Source organism: Cetorhinus maximus, chromosome 17, assembly GCF_964194155.1.
Source record: "Cetorhinus maximus chromosome 17, sCetMax3.hap1.1, whole genome shotgun sequence".
Taxonomy (NCBI): domain Eukaryota; kingdom Metazoa; phylum Chordata; class Chondrichthyes; order Lamniformes; family Cetorhinidae; genus Cetorhinus; species Cetorhinus maximus.
In genome coordinates, this window is record NC_135895.1 from 104061599 (window position 1) to 104073491 (window position 11893).

Consider the following 11893-nt stretch of genomic DNA (forward strand, 5'->3'; position numbering starts at 1 on the left):
GGGCCGATTGGCCTGCAACTATACTCTAACTAAGATTCTATGATCTACTGGAGTGTCACACAATTTAGTTCATTTTTACTACATAAATATAATCTTATGCCCTATGAACCCATGGTCATTTTTATTAGCTTTTGGTTGCTGTCCTTTTTCTTCCATGCGCAATGTACAAATTGTCCTGTTGAAGCAGTTGGTCAGGGGGTCAATGCAAACGCTTTGTACTTTGTATTTTCTCCTGGCATCATAACTCAGTCTGAATTTTCTCACTGAGTGGCAGTAATGAATTTCTACAATGACTCAGGTAGCCACCTCCGAACATACGCCTCGAATAGCCATATGAACCACAGTTAGTTGTAGTTTAACGGGTAAATGAACCATGAGCTGTATTGTTGTGTCACACAGAGCCGGGATGTTCCTTGTCTATGCTGAGTTGACTAGGCTTACCTTAGGCTGATAGCTCCCCTTGAGCTGGGAAAAGGAAAAATCATCCAAGGATCCCACTGCTGATCCCCTCCTGAAAAGTGTGTGTGTGTGTGTCAGAGGCTGGATAAGTACAAGATGAGACTGAGTGGCCTTCACAGTGGAATAGGCTGCTAACAATGACTTGATCAGTTACTGAGCACTTCTAATGTAGTTATACACTACAGGAAATCACCTTCAGGGTAGAGGGCAATAGAAAACCAATAGTGCGAGTGGAATGGAGTAATGGACTTAGCTGTTCACAGTTATGGATTCTCTGCTCTAGTAACCTGCTGCGTCTGCCCACATCCTTTGCCTTCAAATTTTCCCCATTCTATCTTTATTACTCATGTACAGCACTTGGCTCAGGGCTCATTATGTCCAACACCTACATGTGTGATTTGGATTTTTCTCCATAGCTCACATTCGCTATGAGTAGCATTCATAGCTAAGAGCTCTTTGATTAGGCTAAATACATCATTTGTAAAGGCAGTTTGAGACCAGAGTAGACCTGGCATCATTCATCATGAGTTAAACACTCCAACATCAAATAAAACCAATTTGAGGCAAGTTTTTATATCATATCCACTTCAGAGATGGTGCATTATAAATGGCGAGAAGACTTGAGGCTACATTTTCTCGATTCACATCATCTTCATTTCGTCCATTCTCCATTTTGTGCACTGTATATTTGAGTTGCATGGAAAACCTGGCATAGGCATGATTCAGATAGAACATCTAATACAACTGCATATTGATCTGATACATGAAGCAGGGTATAATCGGGCATGGTAGCTTTGTGGTTCTGGAAGTGGACTGGTACTCCAGAAGATATGAGCTCAATTTCCACCATGGAAATTGAATTGAATGCAATATACCTGGTAGTTTGTGAACAACAGATAGAATGATCCGATATAAACAGGATTAATGTCCTTAAAGAAAGGGAGCTGCTTCTCATCTTACTTGTCTGGCCTACATATGACTTAAGTCTCCCATTGTAGTTGATTCTTAACTGGGACCTGAATTTAACTCTGTGTAATTGAACCAAGTTAAAATCTTGCCTTTAATAGCTCCAGCTCTATCAGGTCAAAAGCAGCCTTGCCAATTTTTCCCACACTCTAACAAAAAAAATCCCTGGTGCTGACCTTTCGAAAGCCCCTGGTGCAAATAAGGAGACTCTACTGAAGCCTGTTAGATTGATAGGGTTTTGTTGGCAGCAGTGAAATGTAAAGTAGGGGAAAAGTGAAAATCAATTGGCAGTAGAGACCTACATTTTGACCTCGTCTCATGGCTGAATTTAGGCTTCCACGATGTGCAAAATCAGATTCTCCTTTTTTCCACCATTCAGTTGCAGGCCGCCGGCCTTTAAATGGGCCTTGATTTGGAGAAGCTGCGGGGAGCGAAGTAAGTAGCAGAGGGCCACTTGTGGATAATAAAAAGTCTCCACTTAGATGCTGGTTCATGGGGCTCCTGGCTTTATAGTCTGAAGGTGCCGAAACTCAATGAATCATTGGGTCGAATTTTCCACCCCTCCCCGCAACCACCCCCCTCGCCCCCCCAAGCAGCGGGTTTAATGGTGGACAGGGAGGGACAATGTGACAGGAGCTGAAAAATAGTTACCCTGCCAGTGTGAAATATGGTGGGAATGTGTGCTTCTGCCCATCATGGCAGGTCGCCATTCCCATCAGAGGCTGGCGGGAAACTGGTTTGCATCCAGTTAATGGGATACAGATGAAGGCCCAACCGGAAGTGACCCACTATCCAATCATCCATGCTGCCAACAGGATATTATGCCAATGCGGAACACCTCCTTACCAACATGGCATGGACATATCAGGACTCACCTGGAAGAAGGCCTGGGGCAGCCTGTGGAGAGTGGAAGATGGAGGCCTCCAGGGACCATGGACCCTTGAATGCCACTTGCAGCAGTGGGTGGGTGGAGCATCTGCGACATGGATCGTATCGCTTCAGGATCTTCCAGGAGGTGAATCTTCTCCTTCAACCTGCGTAAGTTGATGTCCGGACACCTTTTAAATATAGTGTCCGGACATGATGGCGGGACCTGTGCCATCCAGCTCGCTCCACTGCGCAAAATGTCAGGAAACCCTAATTACATAATTAATTAAGCCGGCATCATGCAATTTGGCATGAATTCCCACCGAGGCGGGGAACACTCCCGGTTCCCACCACCGCCACGGGACTTAGCTCCAGATTCAGTAACCTTGGCCAGGATTTTTCAGTTGGCGTGTAGGGACGGGCCTGACACGCAGGCGCGTAAAATGATGCGCGATGACGTTGAGCGTGCGTCCCAAAGTCATCATGCCGTCTTGCGATGTTTCATTTGGTGGGAGCGTGCTGGAGTCAGCTGCGTGCCCACTGAGAATTGATAGGCCCATTAAGGCCATTAACGACTTCATTAATGTCAGGTTAATGCTGTCTGCCCAACCTTACAGTTGTTGGATGGCAAAAAGGCCAAGCGGCCTTTATGTTTTTTAGGAAACCTCATCCATGAGAGGAATGAGGTTTGCTGAAGCTTTTATGAATTAAACAAAAAGTTTCCCTGAATAATAAAATCATCTCCCATCTCATGTGACACAGTCGTATGAGATGGGACATGTTTCATTAAATTTTTATTGATTTTATTTATTATTTTCAGAAGAGCTTCAATCTCCCTGAGGCAGTTCTGTGCCTCAGGGAGATTGAAGTGCTCTTTCCACGCGCATGTGCGTAAGAGCGCTGGCTCCGACTCTCTCTCCTCCCCCTGGCTGCACAGGTAGCACTAAGTGCTACTGCTTGTGTCTTACTCTGGGCGGGCCTTAATTGATCTGCCCACTTAAAATGGTGGTGCGAAGCTGATCGCGGGCGGCAGTGGGTTCTGCGACCACCCCCACCTGCTCCCGCTGAGCCTGCCTGGCACTGGAAAAATTCAGGCCCTTGTCTCAGTATAAACACAGTCTAAAAATACGATCATGTCACCATGGGCATTAAATTGGTTAATGCAGAATGTTGACTCTATGATCCTTTGGTATATTTCACAAGCAGCTGAAAATCCTTTCATTACCAGTCACTGATATACCATAATGGATTGCTTTGTAAATAAGATTGCAGTTTCCTTTATTAGCTGGACGTGATAACCACAGCGTATACTTTAAAGGATTGGTCACAGTCTGTCTCAGCCATTCCAGTCGTGTCACCTGTCCTTGAATCAGCTGGCTGCTTGTGAAGGTACTGCCCTTTTTTCCATTGCGTAAAGGTTATTCCCTAATAGTTGAGTATGAATGGACCTGTCTGAATTTGTCATTCTGAGTGTCCTCATGCTACGTGAGTGATTAACTACTTCACTGCTGGGATGAAGAATTTGTTAATTGCCTGTTAAGATCTGCAGGTATGGGTACAACACAGGGTATGGGCACCACACAAGGGCAGCAGATACATGGGAACACCATCACCTGAGCCTGAATCTTCTGGTCGGAGTGCAGGGGTGGGCCCCGCGCGCCGATGTGTAAAATGATGCGCAGTGATGTCAGGCGTGCGTCCTGATGTCACCACTCGTCATTCCGATCTTCAGATCGGTGGGCGCTCACCGGAGTCAGCTGTGCGCCCGCTGAATTGTCAAAGGCTTATTAAGAGCATTTAACAACCACTTGAAACAATTAGCAGGGCTGCCCGTTCAACCTTAAGGTTGGCGGGCGGCTGAAGAGCCCAGGCGGCCTTCACATTTATCATGAAACCTCATCCACGGCCGGGGTGAAGTTTCATGAAGGGTTTATAAATGAAATAAAAATTTTTATTAAAATTCATTGACTTGTCCCAGCTCATGTGACACTGTCACACAAGGGGACGTCTGAATATTTTTTTTTCCCTTATTGCAATTCTTCATAGTCGGAGTAACCTCGCTGAGGCAGCCCCGTGTCTCAGGGAGATTTCTGCGCTCTTTCGTGCGGATGCGTGTGAAAGAGCGCAGGCCCTGACTCTCCCTCCTCCCCCACCCACACGGGGTGCTCAGCGCTCCTGCGTTTGTGTCACACAAGGTGGGCCTTAATTGGCCTGCCCACGTAAAATGGCAGCGCGCAGCCAATTGCAGGCGGCAATCAGCTACGTGCCTGCTCCTGCCCAGCCTGCCCGATGGGGAGAAAGTTCTCCCCCTGGAAGATCCCCTCCAAGCTGCTCACCATCCTGACTTAGAAATATATCGCCGTTCCTTCACTGTCACTGGGTCAAAATCCTGGAACTCCCTCCCTAACAGCACTGTGGGTGTACCTATACCACATCTACTGCAGCGGTTCAAGCAGGCAGCTCACCACCACCTTCTCAAGGGCAGTTAGGGATGGGCAATAAATGCTGGCCCAGCCAGTGATGCCCACATCCCATGAACGAATTAAAAAAATAGTTTGTAACCGCAACAAGTGATTTGGCCCTGAACTATGCAGACCAGGATAGTCCCAAGTTTGATCTCCAGTTTGTGCTGAGTTAATTAATCACACTTACATAAAATGCCATCAAACATAAGGCACAGAAGCAGGTTATTCTGTCTAACAGGTCTCCTGCCCCCATTTCATCTAACCCTATCAACATAACTTTTGATTCCTTTCTTCTCCATGGACTTATCAGCTTTACTTTAGATGCATCTATGATATTTACCTCAACCATCGCATGTGGCAGTGAAGCCCACCAACCCACCTTCACACCACTCTGACTAAAAAAGTTTCTCTTGAATCCCTTATTGAGTTAGGACTAGTAAATGCACCCATGGGATCATAGAATGATATAACCCAGAAGGAGGCCATTCAGCCCATCGGGCCAGTAGTGTCTTCTTGAAAATGTTATCCAATTATCCCAACCCCCTCTTTCCCCATAGCTCTACTATACAATTCTGCATTGCGAGTTCTTATTGAATCTGTTCTACCACACTTTCAGGTGTGAAAGATTCACAAGACCACAATGACTTACTGTGTAAAAAAATGTTATCTTAAAGGAGCCTCTGGTTCTTTTGTCAATCACCTTAAATTTGTGTCCTCTGGTTACTGACCCTTCTGCTACTTGAAACAATTTCTGTTCATGTACCAGTTATGAATTTGAACACCTCCATCAAATCTCCCTGAAATCTTTGCTGTAAGGGGAACAACCCCAGTTTCCCTAGTCCAATGTAACACAAGTCTTTCATCCCTGGTACCATCTAATACATCTCCTCTCTACCCTCTCCAAGGCCTTGACAGCCTTTCTGAAATGTGGTGCCTAGAACTGAACACAATAAACCAGTGTTTTATAAAGTTTTGGCATAACTTTCTTGCTCTTGCGTGTGGATCTATTTATATAGCCATGGATCCTGTATGGCTTTTTAACATCCGGCTCAACTTGTTTTGCCACCTTCAAAGATCTGTGTATGTACGTGCCCAAGTCTTTCTGTACAGGTACAGTGTCTCCAAAATTCGGAGTTGTCTGAAAACCAGACGTTCTTACAAGCTGTCATGCATGAATTTTCATTCTTATGGAATGAGTCAAATAACTTACCGGCCTCTTCGGCTAGGTGCTGCATTGGGGTGGCGGCATTCTGGACTAGTTATAGGCTTCATGCGCCAGTCTTTTCCCATGTTCCAAGTGGTCCTAGCAATTCTTGACCACACCCAACCTGGCTGGACCCAGTCCAGCCAACCTGACCTGGACCCCCCGACCCGGAAACAGGGGAGATCTGAAATCCGGCAAAGACTTGGTCCCGAGGTTGTAGGTTTAAGACATCGTATGGGGAGGCGGTGATGTAGTGGTATTGTCACTGGGCTGGTACTCCAGAGACCCAGGGTAATGCTCTGGGGACCCGGGTTTGAATCCCACCATGGCAGATGGTGAAATTTGAATTTAATAAAAATCAGGAATTGAAAGCCTGATGGTGACCATGAAACCATTGCTGATTGTTGTAAAAACCCCTCTGGTTCACTAATGCCCTTTAGGGAAGGAAATCTGCCATCATTAACTGGTCTGGCCTGCATGTGACTCCATACCACAGCAATGTGGTTGACTCTTTAAAAAAAAATGCCTTCTGTACAAGGGCAATTAGGGATGGGCAATTAATGCTGGCCTAGCCAGCGACACCCACAGCCCATGAACAAATGAATAAATAAAAAACCTACAATCCATTTCGCATTGTACCTTTTAGTTTGCATTGCCCCTCCTCATTCTGAGCAAAAAAAACTTACATTCCTATAGCACCTTTCACAACCCAAAAGTATTTTAGAGTCGATGAACTTTTGAAGTGCAATCACTATTGTAACCGGATTTAGACCTCCCTGGTTTCCGGGTCAGGGGGTTCAGGTCAGGGAATACAGCTGCCAATTTGCGCACAGCAAGGTCCCACAAATAACAATGTGATATTTGACCAGATAATCTCTTTTAGTGAAGCTGGGACTAAGTTTTCCCACAGCTTTATTTTTGCCTTATTATCTTGCAATAGATTATTGTATTGCAAGCTTAACAGACAACTAGAGTACTGCACTGTGTCTATGTCAAACATAAGAAGACAAGAAAATGGGTGCATCATTGAATGTAGTTCAAATAACTTTATTTGTGACTTTTATTGGTACTACACAAAAATAGAATCTTTTCAGATGTGAGTTGATTGGAAAACAAATGTTCACAATACAAACAATTCTGACAACTGCATTGGTTTTAGATTTTAAATCGCATCTCTGAATAATTTACATCCTCCATAAAGAAGCATAGTTTAGTTCAGTATTCAGAGGCGGCTTGTCCATCATGTAGGATACGTTGCCTTGTGTAAAGAAACACAAGGGCACAGTTTATACATTGGATTTTGTGGCTCATCACAAAGTTCTCAGTTTCATTATTGTTTGTACTGGCTCCAGGGTTGATTGGTTTGTATCACATTGGATGGTATCAAAATGAATACTAGAAGTTTAAAAAGTCAAGCAATCTACACAGAGAATCAAGTTTAACATTGAAGTGATCTGCAGTGTTGCATTATACAGAATCAGTGTAACAAGAACTCAGGACAGTTAACCCTTTCCTTTGCAAGAGCCAGACCCCAAAACACTTTAACCTGTCAGTGGGAGTGTGATAGCACAGGCATCTAGTTAATTATTTTAAATCTGAACCCAACTCTGTAGTGAGAAGCACAAATCCAATCTTATTAGAGATTTCAGATGCAGGTTTTACATTCTCCATTGCCAGATGAACATGTTGAAAGATTGGGATGTCAAACTGTGTAAGTATCCTCTACACTGATGGATGAATGGCATTCTCAGTGTGTTAATGCATTTTCAGAGTGCAGATACCCTGCTAATACAACATGGATCCTCTTATTTCCCTAATTTCCTGTGCTTTCTAGTCTCCTCTTTCTCCCAGGCCTGCTTCCCAAAGAACCCAGTCGGTTACCTCTGTTGGCCGGGAGACTCTCCGCCTTATTTTGATGCCTCCTACTCTGTGGGGAGGTACCTGGGCCTGCTTGGCAGCCGCTCTGCAGCATCGCGCCAAGGTTTGAAGCTCAACCCTGTGGAAGGGAATTGAGCCTTCTGCTTTGGCCTTTCCTTTCAGTGTCCCATCAGCTATAAGCATCGAGCATCCTGGTGTCATTTGATGTCACACCGAATACTTCATCCACAGCAGAAAACACATCTCGACAAGAGACCAATATCTGACCTGCTGCAGAGTAACGGCAGTCATGTTTGATGATGGTCATGACTATTATTGAGTATGTTCTGATAGATGTCTGACTGAAGGAACCTGTTGTAGCCATTGTTTTCCATCAGGCCATAGATCTTCTTTTGTGCAGCTTCAAAGCATGTGTAGGTTGGATGTTGAAGGTTTTTAGTGATTGTGTCTTTGGTGTAGTAATCCAAATTGATCTGATTTAAAAAAAATCATAGTATTCATTAGTGATTCATCAAGTAAATTACTCTGCAGTAATTATTCATTGTCTGTTGCAAAGAGAAGCTCAGGCCAATAGTTGTGCACCCATTGCCTTTGCACTGAGATCAGCTAACTAATTGCGCACAGAGATTGGTCTGTGCGGCTCAGTAGCATGTACGAGACACATGGAGCCATTACTACTGTGCATTCGATTGTTATTATTAATTCCCTAGACATTTATGTTTGAACAGTTTTCAATAAAGTAAGCTCCATTAAAAGATAAAGGGGAAAAGCTCAATAGTTACCTCTTTTGGAGACATTGGTTCAACAAAATCTGAGAAGATCTTTTTTGCTTTGGAGGCCTGTTTTGTAGGTGACTTAATTTTCTTGTAGTCCTCACAAGCTAGCCAGAACTCAATGTTCTCATCATTGTACTCTGATTTGAGGAAGGCTTTGAAAGCGACCAGGCCATCTAGAGAGAATAAAGGAAAATTAACATTACTTACTGACACAACTTTATTCCTTTGTCACAATTATTATATCACATCAAAAAAAATCAGCATTAACACCACTAGTCTCTAATATTTATTCTATTGAAGATTTATCCCAATATATTGGATTATTACAGTACTGAATCTATGCTGGGGGCCAATTAGCTCAGTTGGTTAGATGGCTAGCATGTGGACGAGATTAACACCAACAGCGTGAAGTTTGATTCTCTTGGAGCCTACCTCCTCACTCTACCCATCGTAAAAAAAGTCACAGCAGATTGCTGCCAACCATATACATTTTTCAATTCCATTTTCTTTAAGCAGTAGATATGTAACTTTGATAAATTTAGATAAATAAATCAAATTAAAATCAAGTATATTCTGCCATTCAATAACAGCATTTGTAACATTTGGATTTAAATAGAATGCAATCCTTTATGAAGTCATTGAAATATTTCCTCTGGATATTGATTTTTAATGGGCACCTTTTACATTTGAATATTTTTATTGGGAATTCATAGCTATTTGTTACATTTTGAACAAGAATGGAATAGTCAGCCCTCTAAGGAACCAGCTGCTTACATTTATGAGCCAGTAGGTTGTCCAGAGATTCAGCCCACTTCAATACTTCTTCACGGGAGGGACTGTGGATAAGATAGAAATAAAATAAATATAGGTGCATTTTGCTTGAGAATAGGTTACAAATATACACATGGATAGTTCTCACACTTCAAATAAACTTCTGAGAGCACTAAGATGTAGTAAATCGCAGTAACTTACTTCAAAGTTAGTTTTGCTGCTCTTGAATTGATTGTCAAGTGTTGAGAAGAATCAGTATTTGTCTTCTGATGATGCAAAAGGTGTGAACATCGGTTCTTTAGCCCTTTAATACTGTGAAAGAAAGTCATTAACATTAAGAATAATGCAGGAATGGACTACGCAGCATTAGTTATCACTTATCCAACTTATTAATTCCCAGCTCAACTTTATGAGCAACACTCAGACATGTTGCCTCACAAAAAAATAGTCAAATGGGCAGGACAAAAATCACAACGTTGATTCCAAGAGCCATGCAATGCAATATCTGCCTATTTCCTAAAATTCATTTTAACTTAATGCTCTAAGTACTGGTTTTGTAGCAATCATATTGCCTTTTTAATTAAACAAGTTATGTTATTTTCCTTCACCATTCTAACAATGTTGGCAAAGTACCGGACTAAACTATTCTTTTGTAAGATTCTGCATCTTTAGACTTGCAGCAATATCTTGACTGCCCAGTTAGAAACAGGCCATGTTTATACCCCACGCGAGTCAGTTGCCTTCTGACATTTCAGCCAAGCGGCCATTCTTCATGTGTAAGGCTTATTGCTGAGTGTCAGCGGGGCTACGGTAGAATCAAAATTACAGCCAAGCTCGAGCCACTGCTCACATGACACGCGTTCCAGCCGAAGAGACTGGAGCCCAGCAAATGCAGAGTTTTGAAAATACAGAATATTTTGCACAGCATGCACTAGTAAAACCTCAATATTTTATTTATTTGCCCGAGTGCCTGACAAACATACAAGCAGTTTTATGGAGGTCTGCACAACTACTTGAGGCTTAAAAGGTTACTTATTACTTACAAGCTGTGTTCCTTCATGTTTGCTGGCATCTTGTCTTGTTTCTTGTAACTCTGGTACTCTGTCTTGTTTGGAGGATGTTTCTGTTGCACCAGCAGGATCAGATCACTTTGCAAGTTTTTCCTCGCTGAAAACTGCAGCTCAGTTTTGCCGATTATACTCCAGTTGCTCTCTGCTCCAAGGACTATAAGCATCTACCCGCTTGCCTTGTCTGTCTTTCTATATATGCACACTCAGGCTGACGTTTAGCTAGTGGGCGTGGATTAGCGGTACCTGCAGTGATTTGTTATTGTATAACAAATAACAACCAGTTCCAAGATAGGGAACCCTTATTTAGTACAGTGTTGACGTACGAACCTGAGCAATACACTGTTCAGGCTGCCTCAAGCGAAACAAGATTAGGATTGCATGATAACAGCAACTAAGGACACAAACCATATTTTTGGCTCGTTGAGAGAAAGCAAACATTGTGGCAATAAGGAGCCACAGGAAATGAGGTTAATGCTAATGTGGATTAACATTATGCGAATTATTTTAAAGATATCACCCATCCCGTGCCAAATTCTTTGACACTCTGGACATGAACAAAGTAGCTGCTCGCCTTTAGGTATGTTAGTCATGCAGTGTGTAATATTGCCGGTGACTTCGGTACAAAATGCAATGCAGCCAGAAAAGGCAGGAGGCAGCTGTTCATTTAAAATTCTTATCTTTTTTAAGAAGCAAGAACCAACTTGCCTTCGCCACGCTTCTGTTCTGCAGAGGTACTCCTTCACTCACATGTTTTCGGGTTTTTAAGAGAATGTTAAAAAGACCAAATCAAAATCTGAGGTGCCAGAGCACCTGGTCCATTATGCGTGAGAATTAATTTTTTGCTTTTCATTACTTAGAAGCAGAATTTTTATAAGCCAGGCAATGTTGAGGCATTTACCATCAGCCAGTGCTGCATGGGATTTCGGATAGTAATGTATTTCAGGTTGGATTTTGAGATAATTTATTATTTACGCTTTAAATTCATCTTGGACGTCAACAGTCATTGCAAAAGTGGCTAAGAAGTAATTGAATCAATGTTCATCCAGCCCATCCAAGTTACTCTTATGTATTTCCTCTTTCTTTGAGCTTCAATCACTTTGGTCCAAAATTCCTCACCACACAAAAAGCAGATGGATACTTAATTTAACCTGTGATTATTGTCCACATAATCCAGGTTGATACCCTAGTGCAGTACTGAGGGAGTGCTGCACTGCTGGAGGTATCAACTTTGGGACCAGATGTTAAAACAAGGCCTCTTTGAACAGATGGATGTGTAAGACCCCAGGGCACTATTACAAAGAAGGGCAGGAAACTTCTCCCCGGTGTCCAGGCCAAGCTTTGTCCCTAAACCAACAACACTAGAACAGGTTATCGAATCATTGTAACTGCTGTTTGTGGGAGCTTGCTGTGCACAGTTTGAATCCTGAGTTTCCTAAG

The 11893-nt window shown here is 42.9% G+C and overlaps 1 protein-coding gene across 1 annotated transcript; it reads right to left on the reverse strand.

Moving 5' to 3' along the window:
- Positions 1-6987: 6987 nt before the first annotated feature.
- Positions 6988-10642, reverse strand: LOC144692662 (regulator of G-protein signaling 13-like). Its single transcript, XM_078561745.1, has 5 exons — positions 10430-10642; positions 9588-9698; positions 9390-9451; positions 8622-8788; positions 6988-8312 (listed from the first exon to the last, which is right to left on the reverse strand). The coding sequence occupies exons 1-5, from the start codon at positions 10618-10620 to the stop codon at positions 8127-8129; spliced, it is 717 nt and encodes a 238-aa protein (XP_078417871.1). The 5' UTR covers positions 10621-10642; the 3' UTR covers positions 6988-8126.
- Between the last annotated feature and the right edge of the window lie 1251 nt (positions 10643-11893).

What these genes read in the sequence shown, in the direction of transcription:
- LOC144692662 (XM_078561745.1), bottom strand. Translation starts at nt 10,620, where the DNA reads ATGCTTATAGTCCTTGGAGCAGAGAGCAACTGGAGTATAATCGGCAAA. An exon ending in AACATGAAGGAACACAGCTT is followed by an intron (nt 9,699 to 10,429) that starts GTAAGTAATAAG and finishes TTTCTTTCACAG; the next exon opens with TATTAAAGGGCTAAAGAACC. An exon ending in GCAGCAAAACTAACTTTGAA is followed by an intron (nt 9,452 to 9,587) that starts GTAAGTTACTGC and finishes TCTTATCCACAG; the next exon opens with TCCCTCCCGTGAAGAAGTAT.